This window comes from Meriones unguiculatus, chromosome 11 (assembly GCF_030254825.1).
Source record: "Meriones unguiculatus strain TT.TT164.6M chromosome 11, Bangor_MerUng_6.1, whole genome shotgun sequence".
Lineage (NCBI taxonomy): Eukaryota > Metazoa > Chordata > Mammalia > Rodentia > Muridae > Meriones > Meriones unguiculatus.
Genome location: NC_083359.1, coordinates 42,475,144 through 42,492,247, shown reverse-complemented (window position 1 = coordinate 42,492,247; position 17,104 = coordinate 42,475,144). Strand labels below are relative to the sequence as shown.

The following is a 17,104-nucleotide window of genomic DNA, read 5'->3' as shown; positions in this document are numbered from 1 at the left end:
CCCTGGATTCAATCCCTAATGCCACAAAAACGTTGAAAACAGGATGTGAGTTTGCTCTTGGAGCGTAGTGGCTGGTTTGTGTTGTTCAGTTCTGGAACAAAGTGCTTGGCTGTTTACGTCATGCATATGTCAGCTGTACTGGGAGCTCTCCTCTCCTTTAATTCTGTAATTCTGCCCTTCTCATACAGGGTTCACTTCATTGCTCAGGCGTCATGGATCTCATTAAGGTAGCCCTGACTAGCCTCAAAGTCACAGTCCTCCTACCTCCGTGTCCATGGTGCTAGTATTACAGATGTTTTTTTGCCTTTTGTTTGTTTGTTTTGTTTTTTCTGAGACAGGGTTTCTCTGTGTAGCCTTGGCTGTCCTGGACTGGCTTTGTAGACCAGCCTGAACTTGAACTTAATTTCTTTTTAATTATGTATAAGTCTATATGAGTGTGTGCACGTGAGTGCTGGTGTCCACAGAAACCAGAGATGTGGGATCCCTCTGGAAATGCAGGCAATGTGAGGCAGTTGATGCAGGGTCCTCTACAAGAGCCGCAAGTGCTCTTCACCACTGAACCATCTCTGCATCCCCCACTTAATTTCTAACCATGACTCTTGGCAGGGTATTTCTTTTGTATTTTGAAGCATCTTCATAAAATTCATCCTAGATGTGGTTATGAAGGGTCCTTTTCAGGGCTTGTGCTGGGAGAGCTTTGTGGTGGGTCAAGGTCCAATTTGCATCTGCTCTGGCAGAGTTCACTGGAAGCAGAATTTTGCTTCATTTCACAGTGGAACTGGACTGTGAAACCCCTGTATCATGTGAATTCAGGTTCTTCACTGTGCAAGACCTTGAGACTGGGCTCTCAAGGCTAGCTGCTCCATTAGCCTGTTGCCCCTTTTGCAATTGGATTTGGAGCTGTCCTTTTAGCATTTGTTTCTGTCAGTCCCTGTCTTTATCTGTTCCTTCTTTCTCCTCTTCCTAAGGTTATCTGTGCGTGGTAGAATTTAATTTTTATTCATATCTTAGCTTTTTGACAGTGCTTGCTCTTCTGTAATGGTTGTTGTCGGTATTCAGTCGATACCCTTAACTTGCATGAAACAGAAACAAAACTACCTTGTTCATTTTACCACATACTCACTTCTTTTTTTTTTTTAATGATTTATTTTATGTATGTTGGTATTCTGCCTGCCTGTATATGTGTGATTGTCAGATCCCCTGGAACTGAAGTTACAGTTATGAGCTGCCTTGTGGGTACTGGGAATCGAACCCTGGTCCTTTAGAAGCACATCCAGTGCTCCTAACTGCTGAGTGATCTCTCTAGCCCCCCTCATTTCTAACCATAGTTTCTCAACTAGTTCTCTTGATAGCCCTTTCTATCTTTCTGTTTCTTGTTAAAAATTATGTTTCTCTGGCATTATTCCTTTCATCTGAAAGACTGAGTTTGTTACCAAGCTGGGTAGTGGTAGTGCAACGCCTTTAATCCCAGCACTCAGAAGCAAGCAGAGGTCTGTAAGTTCAAGGCCAGCCTGGTCTACAGAGTGTGTTAGGGGACAGCCAAGGCTATACAGAGCAACCCTGTCCCAGAAGAAGAAGAAAAAATTCTTATCACACCCCTGCCACTGATGGTATTCTGGGAGTCTGGTCTAGAAAGCTATTCAACCTTCATTCATTAACAGATAATACCAGAGCTGTGTGTGTTCTGCTTTACATTGGCTCTGCTTAGACTCTTAAGTTGCCCTGTGTACAGCAAAGCATATCACCTCAACAAAACTGAGTTTCCTATTGCCTTTCTCATGGTGGCTTTGACTATTCTCAAGCTGCTGCGGACTTGCTCCCTTCTTCATGTCACTTATATTTTAATGGAAGAAAACACAAAATAAGCTTGAACCTTTTAAATAAGCAATGACTTCAGCGTGTAAGAAATATAGTTTGAGTGTAAAAGCGTTGTGGCACTTTACTCCCAGAAGAGGCAGGTGGATCTTTGAGTTCAAGGCTAGCTTGGTCTGCAAAGTGAGTCCAGGACAGCCAAAGCTACACAGAAAAATCCTGTCTCAATTAAAAAAAAAAAAAAAAAGAAAAAAAGAAAGAAGGAAGGAAGTAGTTTGGGGGAGGTAGGCTGTTTTGGAAAGAAGGCAATGACACCTTTAATCCCAGCTCTCTAGATGTAGAGGCAGACAGATCTCTGAATTCAAGGCCAGCCTCGTCTACATAGTGAGTTCCAGGACATCCGGTGAAAAGAAAATGCAAAAGAAAAGAAAACAAAACAAAACATGAGCTCATTGTAGGCTCTACAGGAAAGCCCTGTCTCAAACAACAAAACCTGAAAACTGGGGCTGATAGCTTAGGAATTAAGAGAACCAGCTGCTTTTCCAAAGGACTTGGGTTGGTTTCCCAGTACCTATATGATAGGTCACAACTGTCTGTAACTCTAGCTCCAAGGGATCCAAAATCTGTTTGGCCTCTGAGAACACCAGGCACACAGATGGTGCACAGACATACATGCAGACAGACAGACAGACAGGTGAAGTAATAAAATAAAATTTTTAATTTGACTAAAACAAAAAAATAACCGAGAGGTGGCAAGTAGAGGTAGAAGGGTGCAACTGCTGTGTTGATCAGGAGTTCGAAGGAGCCTTTGAAAGTTGGTTAGGAGGTGCCAGCCATTTTTATAAAAGTAAGGCACAGTGGCCCTGGGGATAATAAAACACCCTTGGAGAGTTACCTGCATTGAGGGCACCATAGTGACTCCTAACATCAGTGAGCACTTCACATCTCTAAGTAAAGCCATGAGGCTTGTGACTCTTCCTTCTTCAGATTAGCCTGTGGCAGAAGCCTACATAAACTAGCGCATTTGCCCCACATCAAGCCAGGATTCGTACCCAGGCATCTCAAGCTCCAGGTCCTGCCTGCTAAGCAACAGGCAAGAACAATCTGGAAGTACCTTCAGGGATCAAGGCTAGGTCTCCACATAGTAGCTCTGTGACTAGAGACCAACCTCTACCTCCTTCTTTTTTCAGGTGTACAAAAGAGCCAAGGCACTGGACCAGTCTGACAATGATATGTCTGCCGTGTACCGAGCCTACATACACTAAGCCTTGCCCACCCATCCACCCTCCCATCTTCCCTCTGACCTCTCTTCCCGGTGTGGGGTCAGGGTTCTGGGACTTACTCTGGACCAGTCACCTGTCTCCATTTCCTTTTATACAGACTTTGAGACTTGCATCAGCACAGTACACAGCAGCACCCTCCCTCCCTGAGGCCTTGGGCAGGGATATGAAGATCTGTCTCTACAGGTGGCTGCGAAGAAGCTCTTGAGCCGGGCATTGATTGGCCCTGGAGCAGGAGGCTGTGTATTCTCTCTGTTTCTCTTGTGTCCTCTGTCTCTGTCACACACACAGACACACACATCCAGGATAGAAGCTGCCCAGAAACTGCTGCCTGGCTGTTCTTCCAAGCTTGTCATATCTCAGCCCCCTTCTGGTCAAGGGACTAGAGGAGCTAGAACTGGCAGGGAGCACAGGAAGCCTTCTCTCGACTTCCCCAGGACAGAGGCTGGCAGAGGGTCCGTGGCCTCCCACTAGACCCCTGGAAGGAGAGGCCCCTCGGCCATCATGAACCAGCAGACTCCCAGAGGAGGCTCTGTGGACCTCCAGCTGAGGAGGATTTTCCTATAGACACTACCTTAAACAGCAGCTCCCAGAACGTCTTTGTGAACTGAAGAGAGACTCTTGTGGCCACATAGACACCTCTTCAGGGAGAGCAGAGTCCACAGCCTCCAGCTCCTTGGCTGTTGGCTCTGGCTGGAGCCTGCTCCTCCCAGGAGGTTTTGTTTGGATTTGCATTCCAGCCCACTGGAAGGGTCTTAAGGACACTGGGAGTAGTGGAGTATGGGAGTGGCTCCTTCCTGTTTCCGTTATGGCGGTCTCTTCAGATAGGCTACCTGTTCAGCCTGCTCTTCACAGGTTCCCTGCATGCCCCTCTTTCCCTTTTCCATCCATGGAGTTAATATTTCTGTTCCATCCTCCTTCGACCCAGACCCAGCCTGACCAGCACCAATAAAGAGCACTTCATAGGCTGGGCTTTTAACAAGGAACCTCACTTCTGCTAGTATCAGTGGTTCCAAGTCCTGGGTTTGTTGGGACAGATTTGACCTGGGCCTTGTACTAACCTAAGTGCTCCTCAGAGGTGGAGCCAGTCATCTGCAGGCCCTAGCGTTTCTCCTTGGAGAGGGGACCAGAGAGGCTTAGAATGTCACATGAGAGCTGTCAGCCTTCCTCCTCGTGAGTTTGGATTTCCAAAACCACAATTTGACTTTCCACTGGGAAGAACCTGGGGTAAGGATCTCAGGACACGAGCATGGAGCAGGGAATGCTTATGGGGTCAGCACAATTGCTCAGTCACTGGGATGCTGAACGAGTGTCTGTCTGGACGTAGCCTGTCTTGGTCCTGGGGTTTGGGGATGGGGAGGATGCTATAAGGAAACCGGTTAGTCAATGTTGTCTTAATATTGTTGACAATTCTGTAAAGTTTTCTTTTTATGACTTTCTGTTTAAGCTTATTTCACCTTTCGTTTTGAAATCCTTTCCTTTTATGGAGAAAATGTGACATTGTGAAAATGCTTGTAAGAAAGCCCTTCCTTCCCCTTTTTCCTTTAAAATGACAAATTTAGGTGATTAAGGTTGTGAATTTTTATTTTCGCTTTGTTTTTAATGAACATTTGTCTTTCAGAATAGGATTGTGTGATGTTTAAATGGCAAAAACAAAACATGATTTTGTGCAATTAACAAAGCTACTGCAAGAAAAATAAATAAAACGTTTCTTGGTACCACAGCTGTCCCACTTGTGTTCTAGCTCTTTGGGGACCTGGAGTTGGAGCCAGATAACGTCCACCTCCCGGCCTCCTTCAAGTGTCTGCCCAACTGAGGCCTTCCCTATGTGTTCCTGCTGGCGGGCGACACCTGGTGGAATAATACAGGGACAGCTCTGTGAGGGACGGTCCCGCCGGCCAATCAGTGAGCAGTAGTGCTAGGTTGTCGGCCAGGGTGCCCCGCCCCTGCTGAAGAACAGGGGTTGAGGCGGGCGGGTGGGCGGTGTTTGCCTAACCACCCACCAGCCAAGACCAGGAGCGGTGTCAAGTCGCTTAAAGCAAAGCTGGCTTGAGGGCGGAGCTTGTGTCCGATTTGCCAATCGCTCACAAGAGGAGGAGAAGGGGCGGGCACGGCGCACCAAGCTCCAGACTACAGCGACAGCACCGGCGACGATGATGGCGACCGCGATGGCTGCGAGCGCCGCGGAGAGGGCAGTACTGGTGAGACGCGCGCGGGAGGGTTGGGGAGGTGGGCGGCGGGGACGGAATGGGTTTGACGATGCGCTGTCCGCAGGAGGAGGAGTTCCGCTGGTTGCTGCACGCTGAGGTGCACGCGGTGCTGAGACAGCTGCAGGACATCCTCAAGGTAACACCCGCCTGTGCTAACCGGCCAGCCATCTCTCTCCACTGCTCCGCCAATTGCGCAGCTGCTGAGCCTGGTGGCGTTCTGACTCCCACTTCTGAGGGTACAGTCCAGACGCAGGCAATTACACAAGCAATATGTGTGTGCAGCGAGGTCTTAGAGGTCTTAGACGCTAGGTTAGCACCGGATCTTGAGGACCAACTTTGAAACTGACATTTCATCTGTGAGGATCAGGAGTTAGAAGGCAGCCATGGGCTACATAATGAAACACTCTCAAAACAAAAATAATCCGAGCTCTGAAGGATCCCCCGTCCTTCAGTGATCTCAGCCAAGTTACCGACATCTCGGAGCCTGTTCCCTTACCCTAACCAAGCTCACAAAGCTATTGTGAAGACGAATGAACTATCTCACCAAATGCCTAGGACTAGGACGGTGAGCTAGGAAAACGTGTTACTGTGCCTGCTGATTGCGTGAGATTCCGTGCCTCTGCTCCCACCGCATCACAGCACTCCAGTTACAGGTGCTGCGCCTCTGTTGTCTTCCCACCCGGCTGCTCATGATAGATGCTCAGGACTCTAGAATGAACAGGTCTGAGCTCACAGAATCATGGAGGCTTGGTAGGGCAAAGACACGGAGCCCGGTCAGGCCTGCCTGCCTTGTCCCTTCCCTGGCTAGTCTGGCAAAGAATCTAGGGCCTTGGAAAGGAGTGCTAGCCAGACTGAGGTGAGGTGTTGGGCCCACCCTGTCTTTCACAGGAGGCCTCTCTCCGCTTCACTCTCCCAGGCCCCAGCACAGAGGGCCCTGCCAAGCAAGAGAACTTCGTCCTGGGCAGCTGTGGGTGAGCTGGGTTTGGAAGGGGCCCATGGGTACTGGGGAGTGGAAATGCTCGCAGTACTGTGAAGTAGCCTGCAGGGGAAGGGCAGCAGCGGGCGCCCCTCTGACTCCTCCGTGTTACAGCACAGACCAGGTGAAGGGTGTGCTGACTCTGCAAGGGGACGCCCTCAGCCAGGCGGTGAGTCCCGGGGCCCTGACCCTCCTGCTGGTGACAGGGTGGCGCTGGCCTCTCATCTCTACCTCCAGCTAGCGATGTTATCCTGGGCATGACCCTTGTCTTCTCTGACCTGTTTTCCTTGCATGTCTGTAACTTGACAGGCAACCCTCACGCTACCTCATGAGATAGGCATATAGATTCAGTGAGGGACAGGAAGGGGATGGCTTTACGTTTCGCCCAGCCTGGCATGTAGACCCTGTGAAATTTGAGCATTGGAAGCCAAGGCAGGCTGGCCCCGATTCAAAGTTGAATCAGACAGCCTCTGAACTATGTCTGTGCAAGGCTTCAAAGCATGGAGGACAGCCCCTCTCCATGGCTCAGTCTTGATTTCACAGTCGGCCTCCCCTCCTCTCCAGCCCTTCCCCTATCTCAACTTCTTTTCTCCTTCACTGCTTTGTGGCTCTTCCTGGATCTGAGTTCCTATTTCTTGACATTCCTGTTTACTTCCTGAGTGGCTGAGGTGCCTGGGGCCTTCGCCACCCACCCACCTGCAATCCTGGCTCGGGGTCAGGAAGGACAGGTGTACCTCTGCCTGCTTATCCCACTCTGGCCCATAGGACGTGAACCTGAAGATGCCTCGGAACAACCAGCTGTTGCACTTTGCCTTCCGGGAGGACAAGCAGTGGAAGCTACAGCAGGTGAGGTCCACTGCCCAACCCGGGTGCAGGCCCCAGCTAAGGCCTCCCCAGGCTTGCCCTCCGCAGGGAAAGTCTGGCAGTGGCGACTTTCCTAGAAGAACTGGGGTGGTGGCGCCTTGGAGCCCCAGAGCCTGTTCTACATGAGGGATGTGAAACCAACCCCACCTTTGGGAGAATAAAAGAAGCTGAAGGTCCCTTTGAATGGCACTTACTCAGTGGGGGCTTCCCATGCTCAGGCCTCCTGCCTACCCACAGGCCATGGGACACACATGGGCATATACACACACACCTGATCTGAAGCTGGTCCACATGCCAGGGCCTTTGCCTGTGTGCTCCCCTATCTGGAGCCCTACCCTGTCCCACTCCTGCAGCCTTTACAGTTCACAGGTCTCCCTCCTTGCTTGTCCCTGGGTATACTAGTTCTCTCCCTTGTGCCCTGCGTACTTATTTCCTTGTGGGTGTACCAGGAGTTGTCTTTTGAGCAGTGAACTACACAGAGCCAAGAGCCAGCGTGCCTTGGCTGCCAGGATTGTCCAGGGCCTGGCAATCCAGGGTTCAAATACTACAGCTCTGGAGGGTATCAAGACCACAGCCTAGTTTCGCTCAGCCTAGCATCTGTACCCTAGGGGATCAGGCTGAGGACCCAGAAATGTGGCTTCCCTGAAGCTGATAGACTCTGGTTATGTGGGTGGCGGGGCCTGTCTCCAGATCCAGGATGCCAGGAACCACGTGAGCCAAGCTATTTACCTCCTGGCAAACCGAGATGAGAGCTACCAATTCAAGACAGGAGCTGAGGTCCTCAAGGTGACTCTTCCTGGCCCCTTACCCTGAACAGTGCCAGCTTTGCTGGAAGCTGCTCCTTCCCCAGTAAGTGTTCACAGGTCTGGCCACATCTGTTGGCTCATAACCTGGAATACCACATCAGGCCTTGGTTTAGTGTCAGGGCTTTGTTGTGAGATGTACAACCTTTCATTATTTGCTACTGTGAGCCTCCATCTGCTCACACGTTAAAAGAGAACAGCCTGTAGGCACACGTACCTGTAGTGATTCAGGTAAAGTGCCCCGCTCCCCGAGAACTAGCTGTCAGGAGACACTGCGTTGGTGGCAGTAAAGACCTGTCACAGAACAAGGACGCAGTGCTATGTGGGGACAGCTGACTCAGGTGCCTAGGGTTTTCCCCGTCTAAGACCCCCATGTAATAGGCCTCAGAACGGCAAGCACCCCTGCTGGGGTTACAGAGTCTAGACCTGTAACCATTGCCAACTGTCAAGAGCAGAAGCCATACATGTTGCTTGCAGATGGTGGGTGGGGTGTGAGGGACCCTAGCAACTACCACTGCCCAAGTAGCACGGTCACCTGCTCCTTCCCAGCTCATGGATGCTGTCATGTTGCAACTGACCAGAGCTAGAAACCGGCTCACTACCCCAGCCACCCTCACTCTGCCCGAGATTGCTGCCAGCGGCCTCACGGTCAGTACCTCAGACGGCCCCTACCCCAAGAAAGTCTCTACCGAGCAGTCCAGCCAGTGGGCATTCTGTGCCTGGGCAGTTTTCAGGGTTGGATTCTTGGCCTCCTTCCTGCCTCCTGCTCCCTGATACGTTAACCCAGTTTATAGTCCGTGACTTCCAACCCAGCAGCCAGCACATGGAGATTATGGGGAACCTCTGGCGCCCCATCCTGTGGAGAAGCACCTGGGGATAGGGCTGGGGTGCCCCCTCTCCATACCGTGTAGCCTAAAATGGGAGAGGGCCTCATCCCTCCTGCCTCCTCCAGCGGATGTTCGCGCCTACTCTACCCTCTGATCTGCTGGTCAATGTCTACGTCAACCTCAACAAGCTGTGTCTCACGGTGTACCAGCTGCACGCCCTGCAGCCTGCCTCCACCAAGGTAAAGGTCCCCCCACCTCCCAGTGGCCCCGCACCAGCCCTGCCAAGGACCCTCCACCCGGACCTCATGAACTCTGCTGCTTCTGCCTAGAACTTCCGCCCCGCTGGAGGTGCGGTGCTCCACAGCCCCGGGGCCATGTTGTGAGTATACAGTCAGGGGTCCTCGAGCCCCATGCATTCTGCTCCCTCTGCTCTTGAGGTCTGGGTCCAGGCCGGCCCTCAGGGATCCACTTCTTCCCCTTGCCCAGCGAGTGGGGCTCACAGCGCCTAGAGGTGAGCCACGTCCACAAGGTAGAGTGCGTGATCCCCTGGCTCAACGATGCCCTGGTGTACTTCACCGTCTCCCTGCAGCTCTGTCAGCAGCTCAAGGACAAGGTGTGTCGGGGGGCGGGGGAGTGGGGGCATTCAGGGTTGTCCTCTGTAACGCGCCCAGTGCTGTCCACACCAGTTGGTTGGCAACAGTTCTCAGACACACTCCCCTTCTGCAGTCTTGCGGTCCCCCAGTGGCCACACCCCCTGAAGCCAGTAGACACCCACGCAAACCTGTTGCTGACCACACCCCCACCCTCCGCAGATCTCTGTGTTTTCCAGCTACTGGAGCTCCCGGCCCTTGTGAGCGAGCGCCTGCCGGAATCCTCCTCCCAGGAGGGCAGCCCCACTTTGTAGTCCCTCCCTCTCCCCAGCACATGCCCCCTGTGGTGCCTGTCACTGTCAGGCACCCCCCTGAGTTATGCATCCTCCCTCACTGCCCTGAGACACATCTACACTGCTGAAAGCGACTATTAGAGGCACCTGGAAGAAGGGCGAGTGCTGGCACAGTTTTGATGGGGACAGTCAAGGAGGCTAGCTGGGGTGTGGCCATGCTCCCAAGCCTCCCTTCCTGCACACTGTGGCAACCTTTGGACTGAGGGTGGGACCAAGCCCAGGGCTCTCCCCTCTCCCACTCTCTCAGCTCCCATCAGTGAGAGATGGGGCTTGGCACTAAGCTGTGAGTTGCAGGGAGGAAGAGGGACCTGGGCAGGGGGAAGACGCCCTGTAAGCAAGCTGCAGTGCTGGGACCATTTGTTCTGTGACCTCACCCACCTCTGTGAAATAAAAATCAGAATTTGACTGGAGCCCTGTTTTCTGTCTCCCTGCATATTAGTAGGGACTACGTTGAAGGTCCCTGGTGATCAATGGCCTCCCATGTTCCTATGGCCTGATTTCCCTCAATGCCATGTCAGGGCCTTTGAGTTGGAATCTGGCTTGGAGTTTACAATCCCCTGCCTCCGCCACTTGGGTGCTGGCATCATGGCCTGTGCCCAGGCAGAATACTCCTTTGAGAAAGGCACCCCTGGCTGCAGAGTGGCCATGCGGGATAGTGGGAGTTCAGGCCCTGAGTATATGAGGGAACCATGAGTGCATCATGATGAGCCATCACACTGCCCACAGCAGGGGTTTAAACACAGTCCAGACTCAGGCTTTGGTAAACATTGGCTCTGTTACTGTCGTCCACAGGACCCATGCCAAGGGCTAGCATTAAGGTTCCAGAGCCAAGTTATCCACACCCTTGGGCTTTTCCTGCAAGAGAAACAGAGGGGCCCTGTGGTTAACACTCCAAAGCTCTGCCTAACCCAGTACAGGTGTGCCGCTGCTATGAGCGCCCTCCTTCCTGAGGGACACCCACCCCTTCCTAGGCTCATCTTCCCAGGGCTCACCTTCCGGGGCCTGGGGGAGGTGCTGCAGCAGCAGCAGCAGCGGACAACAACCAGCAACAGCAACAACACCACAGTGCCTGAAGACCGGACAGACAGAAGTCCAGATGTGGCCCCTGCCCCAAGACCAGGGTAGGGCCTGGGATCGGGAGCCACACTCACCCACAAATGTGAGAAAGACCACCAAGGCACCGGTGTCCCATTCAGACTGGAACAGCTGGTGGCTCCTCAGCTTCCCCAGGACTGCCCCTGCGGTGGCCTCCAGCTCCTGCTTCAGCTCATCAGCAGACAGTCCCATCTCGGCTACCTGCCCCAAAGGGCCACCCCAGACCAGGCCTCTCTCAGGCCATCTATAGTCGGACCCTACCCTGAGATGACCCCTAGCCCTCCTGTTTTCTCCTGCCTTCTGCACCCTGAACAGCAATCTCTTCCTTCCCTGTCTCACCTTTCTCTGCCATCTCCTCCCCAGACCTGCTTGTCTCCCCTTCCTCCCCTAACCCTACCTCTGCACCCTACCTCCCCACACACACACCCTTACCCTGGCAGCCCCAACCCACTCACCATACCCTTACCTTCTCTCTCCCTAGCAAGGCTGTTTCCAGTGCTGCACCTGCCTCTAATGGTGACCTCTCCCCCAGGCCAGGTAGGTGCCAGGGTCCTAGAAGCTCACACTGCTTCCTGCTTCCGGATCCACACTACCTGAAACCTTAGCAACCAGCCCCGCCCTCCCCTCCTGGGGCCAGCTGTAGCTGTGAAACAGGCAAAGGCCAGGGCACAGCTGACTACAGGAGCCTAGGGAGGAAAGCCACAGGCTGACACTTGTTCTGCCAGACTTTTTTTCACCTATTCCTAGTATCCCAGATGTCTTAGTTACTTTTCTATCACCGTGACAAACACTGTGACCAAGGCAGCTTATTTTTAAAAAGCATTTAATGGGGATTCACAGTTCCAGAGGGTTAGATTCCAGCCCTTACCCTTAGAACCTCTGACCTTCCCCAGTGAAAGCAGATCTCACTGGCCCCTGTATTCTTGGCACCTGAGGGTCTAGATGCTATGCTCAGCTTAGACACATGTGGTTGTATGATGATTTCTTATTCCTGTGGCTCTTAATGGTTTGGGGAAGGGAGTGTGGCCTGTTTGGCCCCTCCCCTGACACAGCATACACCTTACCTGGCTCATTCACACAGTGATTCATAAAGAAATAACCTCACTATTCCCATTTCTCCAATGTGCAGACTGTGGGCTGGGAGCATACCACGGTAGGTTGAGTGCCTGGCATGTGCCAGGTGAAGGATTTGATCCCCAGCACCACATGGACTGTGATTGTAATCCCAGCACTTAGAGGTTAAAATTTTAAGGCTATCCACAACTATGTAAGTTTGAAACTAGGATGAACTGCCTGAGGCCCTGTTTCAAAAAAGAACTGGGGAAAGGCGGCAAGACGGCTCAAAAGATGGTAACTGCGCATGCCAGCAAGCTCCTGGGACCCATGTGATAGGAGAGGATCTATCAAGTTGTCAGTTCACCTCCATATGAGCACTGTGACACATGTGCTCATGCTTGTGTGTGTACACTTAACACAGTAAAAAACAAAACCAAACCTGGGGCATTGTAACACTAAGCAGCTAACAAAAGCCTGTACATATATTTAATGGGCTCATTTTCCACTGTGGCTGTGACATACCTCAAGCTCAGTGGCTCTGAAGAGAGGATATGATTCTCTCAGAATTATACAGGCCAGAAGCCAGTGAGGACTGGCTAGGCTGTGGAGGACACAGAGATCTCTTGATTCTTCTAGCCTGCAAGACCCTGCCAATGTGTGAGCTTAGGCACATCATCTGACCCCTCTGTTTTCATAGTCCTGTCTATAAAATAAAACATGAACAGTGTCTGCTTCCTCGGGGGGGGGGGTGTGTGTGTGTGTTTGTTTTTGTTTGTTTTGGAGAAAGGGTCTCTCTACATGGTACTGAATGTCCTGGAACTCACTACGTAGACCAGGCTGTTCTTTAACTCAAAAATCTACCTCTGGAATTAGAGCTGTGTGCAACCACACCCAGCCTCAGGATGTAGAAATTTCATGCATTGATGATCCCGTAGAATTTTCTCAGAGCAATGGGATGCCATGTTGGTTGCTTGTATTTCATGTGACCAAATAGGAAACAAGGAAGGCAAGGTTCACTTTGGCTCATAGTTTCAGTCCATGGAACCAGTTTCTGTCCTAGTTTAAGTTACTGTTGCTGGGGTAAAACACGCTGACCAAAAGCAACTGTGGAGGAAAGGGTTTCTTTGGCTCATATATCCCAAATCAGTCCATTGTGGGAAGCCAAGGCAGGAGCTCAAACAGGGCAAGAGCCTGGAGTCAGGAGCTGATGCAGAGGCCATGGAGGAGTGCTGCTTGCTTGCTTGTTCCTCGTGGCTTGCTCAGCCTGCCTTCTTGTAGCACACAGGACCACAATGAACTGAAAGCCTTCCCCCTCCAAACACTAATTACAAAGATGCTTGCCAGGCAGTGGTGGTGCATGACTAATCCCAGCACTCTGGAGGCAGGTGTATCTCTGAGTTCTAGGCCAGCTGAGTCTACAGAGTGAGTTCCCGGACAGCCTACACAGGGAAAGCCTGTCTCTTAAAAAAAAAAAAGCCCTGTCTACAGTCCAATCTTCTGGAGGCATTTTCTTAATTGAGATTCCTTTCCCTCAGATGACTCCTGCCTGAGTCAAAGTTAACATAAAACTGTGTCTTGAAGACAAGTGAGAGGTGGAGGAGGAGCTCAGGAGGAGGTGGACAGAAGAGGACAGAGCTAGGATAGGTGAGGTGGGTGCCTGGGGGTAAGGCCAGTAAGGACGAGCCTTGGGGCATGGTCACCAAGAACAGGGAGTGTGTGTGTGTGTGTGTGTGTTCTGCAGCAATACTAGCATGCACACTGCCCTGCCATGGTCACCTGGGAAGGGTGGACAGCCCTCCCAGAGAACATCTGCCCATCCCCCCACCTCTGGGACATACAAACCCTAGGGCTTGCCAAGTCAGTGTCAGGAAACAGGTCAGAAAGAATCAAATGAGGTGGATTTGGATAAAAGAAGCCTGGAATCACAGAGGTGGACATAAGAAGGGGTGAGGGATGGAAGGGAAACCCCCTGGGCTCCGAGAATAGCTCAGGGTTAGCATAGTTTGTGAGGCCGTAGATCCCATCCTTAGCACGGCCAAAAATGAAAGCTGGGATAGCCTCAATTTAAGTTTTTATGTGAATGGGTGTTTTGCCTGAGTGTATAATCTGTGTTCCGTGTGTGCAGTGCCCCCGGAGGCCAGAAGAGGGAGTTGGACACCTGGAAGTGGAATCACATGATTGGGAGACCCCATGTTGGCACTGGGGATCAAACCCAAGTCCTCGGGCTCTCAACCACTGAGCCACCTCTCCAGTCTCCGACAGCCTCACTTTCTAAAAGCGATTTATTCATTTATGTATAAGTACGCTGTCTGCATGACCTCCTGCATGCCAGAAGAAGGCATCAGATCCCGTTTTTTATAGATGGTCAGGAGCTATTGTGTGGTTGCTGAAAATTGAACGCTGGACCTCTGGAAGAGCAGACAGTGCTCTTAACCTCTGAGCCATCTCACCAGTCCCAGGTAGCCTCAATTTAATTGGGAAAAAAGGGTTGGGAATATTTTTTGCATTTATTTATGAATTTGTTTATTCATTGTGTTGTCGGATGCGGCACACACTGCAGTGTGTGTGTTGGAGATCGGATAACAATTCCCAGGATGAGGTTTTCTCCTTCCACTCATATCACTGGGCTTGGCAACAGGCGCCTTATGCTGGCTAGTTTCATGTCAACTTGCCACAGCTAGAGTCCTCAGAGAAAAGGGAGGTCAACTGAAAAAAAATGCCTCTACATAGAGCGATGGTGGCACCTGCCTTTAAGCCCAGCACTGGAGGCAGAGACAAGCAGATCTCTGAGTTCAAGGCCAGTGTAGTCTGCAGAGCTAGTTCTGGGACAGCCAGGGCTACACAGAAAAACCCTGTCTTAAATTTTAAAAAAAAGGCTGTAGGTAAGCCTATGGGGCATTTTTTAATTGGCATTTGGTGGTTGTGGGTCCTATAAGAAAGGCTGAGCAAGCAACAAGAAGCAAGCCAGTCAGTAGCACCCCTCCGTGGCCTCTGCACCAGCGTCTGCCTCCAGGTTCCTGCCCTGCTGGAGTTCCCGTCCTGACTTCTTTTGATGATGAGCTGTGCCTTGGAACTAAGCCTGTCCTCCCCGGCTTGCTTTTGTCTCATCCCAGCAACAGGAACCTGACACGCCTTTGCCTGTGGAGACATTGCACCAGCCTAGAAATCTTGGGTTAAAATCCAAGAGTCAACCACTTTTATACCCTTTCTATGTGTAAACTTCACTGATTGGTTACCCCCAGCAATCCAAAAGCCAACCGGTCTTGTATAGACACTCCTGTCCTGGAGCCCGGCAGCCTCCCATCCCCCTCGCTCATCCAGTGAGGAGGCTGCACAGCCTTCCATCCCTAAGGTTTGTAAAGGTGCCTCACTCTGGTCCAGGGAACATATCCAGCCACTCCTTACACCTGCTGCTGGAAGCGGTGGAATCTTTGTCTTAGGATCCGGTCCTCTGTGTGGCTAGCACCTAAAACAGCTCAACCAAAGCTTGTATTACAGAAAGCCCTCCATGTCTAGAGGGGTTATTTTGGTAAGAGTTAAGGGTGAAAAGCTAAGTGCCATGGCACACACCTGTAATCACAGTGTTTGAGGGATACAGAGAAGAAGATCAAAATTCAAGACCGTCCTTGGTTCCATGTGGAAACTGAGAGCAGCCTGGGCATATGACTTCCTGTCTCAAAAGTAAAGTGTTAAGGAGGTCCATTCAAGAGGGCAGAGTGGCCAGGGCTTATCATTCACTTACTTGTTTTTACTGTGTGTATCACATGTTTGTATGTATGTGCACATCAGGGCATGGGTATGGATGTACATGTGTGTGGAGGGCAGAGGTGGATGTCTGGAGTTGTCTGCAATCATTTTGCACCTTATTTTTTGAGAAAGGGTCTCTCACGAAACCTGGAGCTCACTGGTTAGACAAGCTGGCTAGTGAGCCCTGGGGATCTGCCTGTCTCTTACCTTCCCAGAGATGGGATTACAGGCATATATGACCATGCCAGAGTTTTCAGATGGATGTTGGGAAACTCAAATCCTCATGCTTTTATGACAAGCACTTTACAAATCAATCTATCTCCTCCAGTCCTCTCTCCCCACTCGCTTTTAAAGTTTTACTTTTAGTGTGTGTATGCAGGTGTTTATGTGTGTGTAGAAGGTGCCTTCCCAGCCGGAAGAGGTGCTGTATCCCCTGAAGCTGTAGCTACAGTTGGTTGTGAGTGTCCTGTCATGGTGCTGGCAACCAAACTTGGTCCTCTGCAAAAGCAACAAGCGCTAATAATAGTAACAACAATAACAATTATTATTACTGCTTTTGTTGTTGTACTCTGTGTGTGCACATTTTGCTCGTATGCATGTCTGTGCACCTTGTAGTACAATGTCCTAGAAATCCAGAAGAGGTGTCGGATCTCTCGACACTGGGATTATAGATAGTTGTGAGCCACCATGTATGGGTGCTGGCGGTTTAAAAGACATTCTGCCAGCTGAGTGAGTACAGCTCACTCAAAAGAGCAGCCAGTCTCTAGCTCCTGAGCCATCTTTTCAGTCCCACCTCTTACCTTTTTTTTTTTTTTCCCCAGACAGGATCAAGTTGTGTAGCTGAGGCTGGCTTCAAATTTACAATCCTCCTGCCTCAGTCTCTTAAATGCTGGAATTTCTGGAATTTCGGGTGTGGCCCATTGTGTGCTTCTTGTTATCTAAAATATACTGGTATGGGACATATCCCTGGAAGCAGAAAACAGGAGACAGCATGCCTGCTTCTCCAGCTCTGCCACTTCCTTCCAGTGTGACCTTGAACTCCTCTTAACTGTAACCTGAGATGTAAACCATGACTTCATAGGGTGCAGATTACTCCGTATCCCAGGGTTCCCCAGTGGGTAGGTGCCCAGAGACACCCCTGTGCTTCCAGTTAACTCAGAGTAGTGCCGGTTTCTAGACCGTGGGTCTCCATTCACAGTTCCTGGCCAGAAAGCTAAGGCGCATGGACTTGGAAGCATAAACCGGCTTTTATCACCTGGAGTCTGATGAGGGAGGCCTGGCCTCCCCTCTCTAGCTGGGAGTCTTGTGTGGTTAAGTCAGATTCATTACCTGGTGTTAGGGTTTAAGGGCTTAGGGAGCAGGAACAGGTCCCTGGCCTTAGCCTTTCCTGCCTGAGGGGGAGGGGTAGGTCACAGAAAGGAAGAAGAAGGATTCTGTGGCTAACTGCCAGCCCTCCCCCTCCCCCTCAATGCACCCCAGGACCTGCCAGCT

The 17,104-nt window shown here is 51.2% G+C and overlaps 3 protein-coding genes across 8 annotated transcripts in view; 2 read left to right on the top strand and 1 right to left on the bottom strand.

Moving 5' to 3' along the window:
* Glyr1 (glyoxylate reductase 1 homolog) overlaps positions 1 to 4,815 on the top strand; it is a 38,994-nt gene extending 34,179 nt beyond the window's left edge. For all 4 annotated transcript variants that reach the window (XM_060364108.1, XM_060364107.1, XM_060364106.1 and 1 more), the window contains one exon: positions 3,003 to 4,815. In XM_060364108.1, the coding sequence (XP_060220091.1) occupies positions 3,003 to 3,077 (75 nt within the window). In that variant the 3' untranslated portion in view covers positions 3,078 to 4,815. The remainder of the gene's footprint in view (positions 1 to 3,002) is intronic.
* Positions 4,816 to 5,139: 324 nt separating this feature from the next.
* Positions 5,140 to 10,125, top strand: Rogdi (rogdi atypical leucine zipper). 2 transcript variants are annotated; one of them, XM_021632496.2, is made up of 11 exons: positions 5,140 to 5,293; positions 5,367 to 5,438; positions 6,191 to 6,273; positions 6,393 to 6,447; positions 7,044 to 7,124; positions 7,833 to 7,928; positions 8,495 to 8,593; positions 8,898 to 9,011; positions 9,102 to 9,151; positions 9,259 to 9,385; positions 9,585 to 10,125. In XM_021632496.2, the coding sequence occupies exons 1-11, from the start codon at positions 5,246 to 5,248 to the stop codon at positions 9,624 to 9,626; spliced, it is 867 nt and encodes a 288-aa protein (XP_021488171.1). In that variant the 5' UTR covers positions 5,140 to 5,245; the 3' UTR covers positions 9,627 to 10,125. The 2 variants fall into 2 exon arrangements, with proteins under 2 accessions (XP_021488171.1, XP_060220092.1); XM_060364109.1 differs by having other exon boundaries at positions 5,192 to 5,284.
* Positions 10,126 to 10,471: 346 nt separating this feature from the next.
* Smim22 (small integral membrane protein 22) lies at positions 10,472 to 11,392 on the bottom strand. 2 transcript variants are annotated; one of them, XM_060364110.1, is made up of 4 exons: positions 11,277 to 11,392; positions 10,867 to 11,011; positions 10,708 to 10,784; positions 10,472 to 10,570 (listed from the first exon to the last, which is right to left on the bottom strand). In XM_060364110.1, exons 2-4 carry the CDS (start codon positions 11,000 to 11,002, stop codon positions 10,529 to 10,531), a joined length of 255 nt encoding a protein of 84 aa, XP_060220093.1. In that variant the 5' UTR covers positions 11,003 to 11,011; positions 11,277 to 11,392; the 3' UTR covers positions 10,472 to 10,528. The 2 variants fall into 2 exon arrangements, with proteins under 2 accessions (XP_060220093.1, XP_021488060.1); XM_021632385.2 differs by having other exon boundaries at positions 10,867 to 11,007.
* Between the last annotated feature and the right edge of the window lie 5,712 nt (positions 11,393 to 17,104).

Bases quoted from the DNA above. Each gene is read 5' to 3' on its own strand.
- Smim22 (XM_060364110.1), bottom strand. From the start codon at position 11,002: ATGGGACTGTCTGCTGATGAGCTGAAGCAGGAGCTGGAGGCCACCGCA. The intron at 10,785-10,866 runs GTGAGTGTGGCT...TCCGGTCTTCAG, and splicing joins GGTCTTTCTCACATTTGTGG to GCACTGTGGTGTTGTTGCTG. The intron at 10,571-10,707 runs GTGAGCCCTGGG...TTTCTCTTGCAG, and splicing joins CCTCCCCCAGGCCCCGGAAG to GAAAAGCCCAAGGGTGTGGA.
- Rogdi (XM_021632496.2), top strand. From the start codon at position 5,246: ATGATGGCGACCGCGATGGCTGCGAGCGCCGCGGAGAGGGCAGTACTG. The intron at 6,274-6,392 runs GTGAGCTGGGTT...TCCGTGTTACAG, and splicing joins TTCGTCCTGGGCAGCTGTGG to CACAGACCAGGTGAAGGGTG. The intron at 9,152-9,258 runs GTGAGTATACAG...CCCCTTGCCCAG, and splicing joins CACAGCCCCGGGGCCATGTT to CGAGTGGGGCTCACAGCGCC.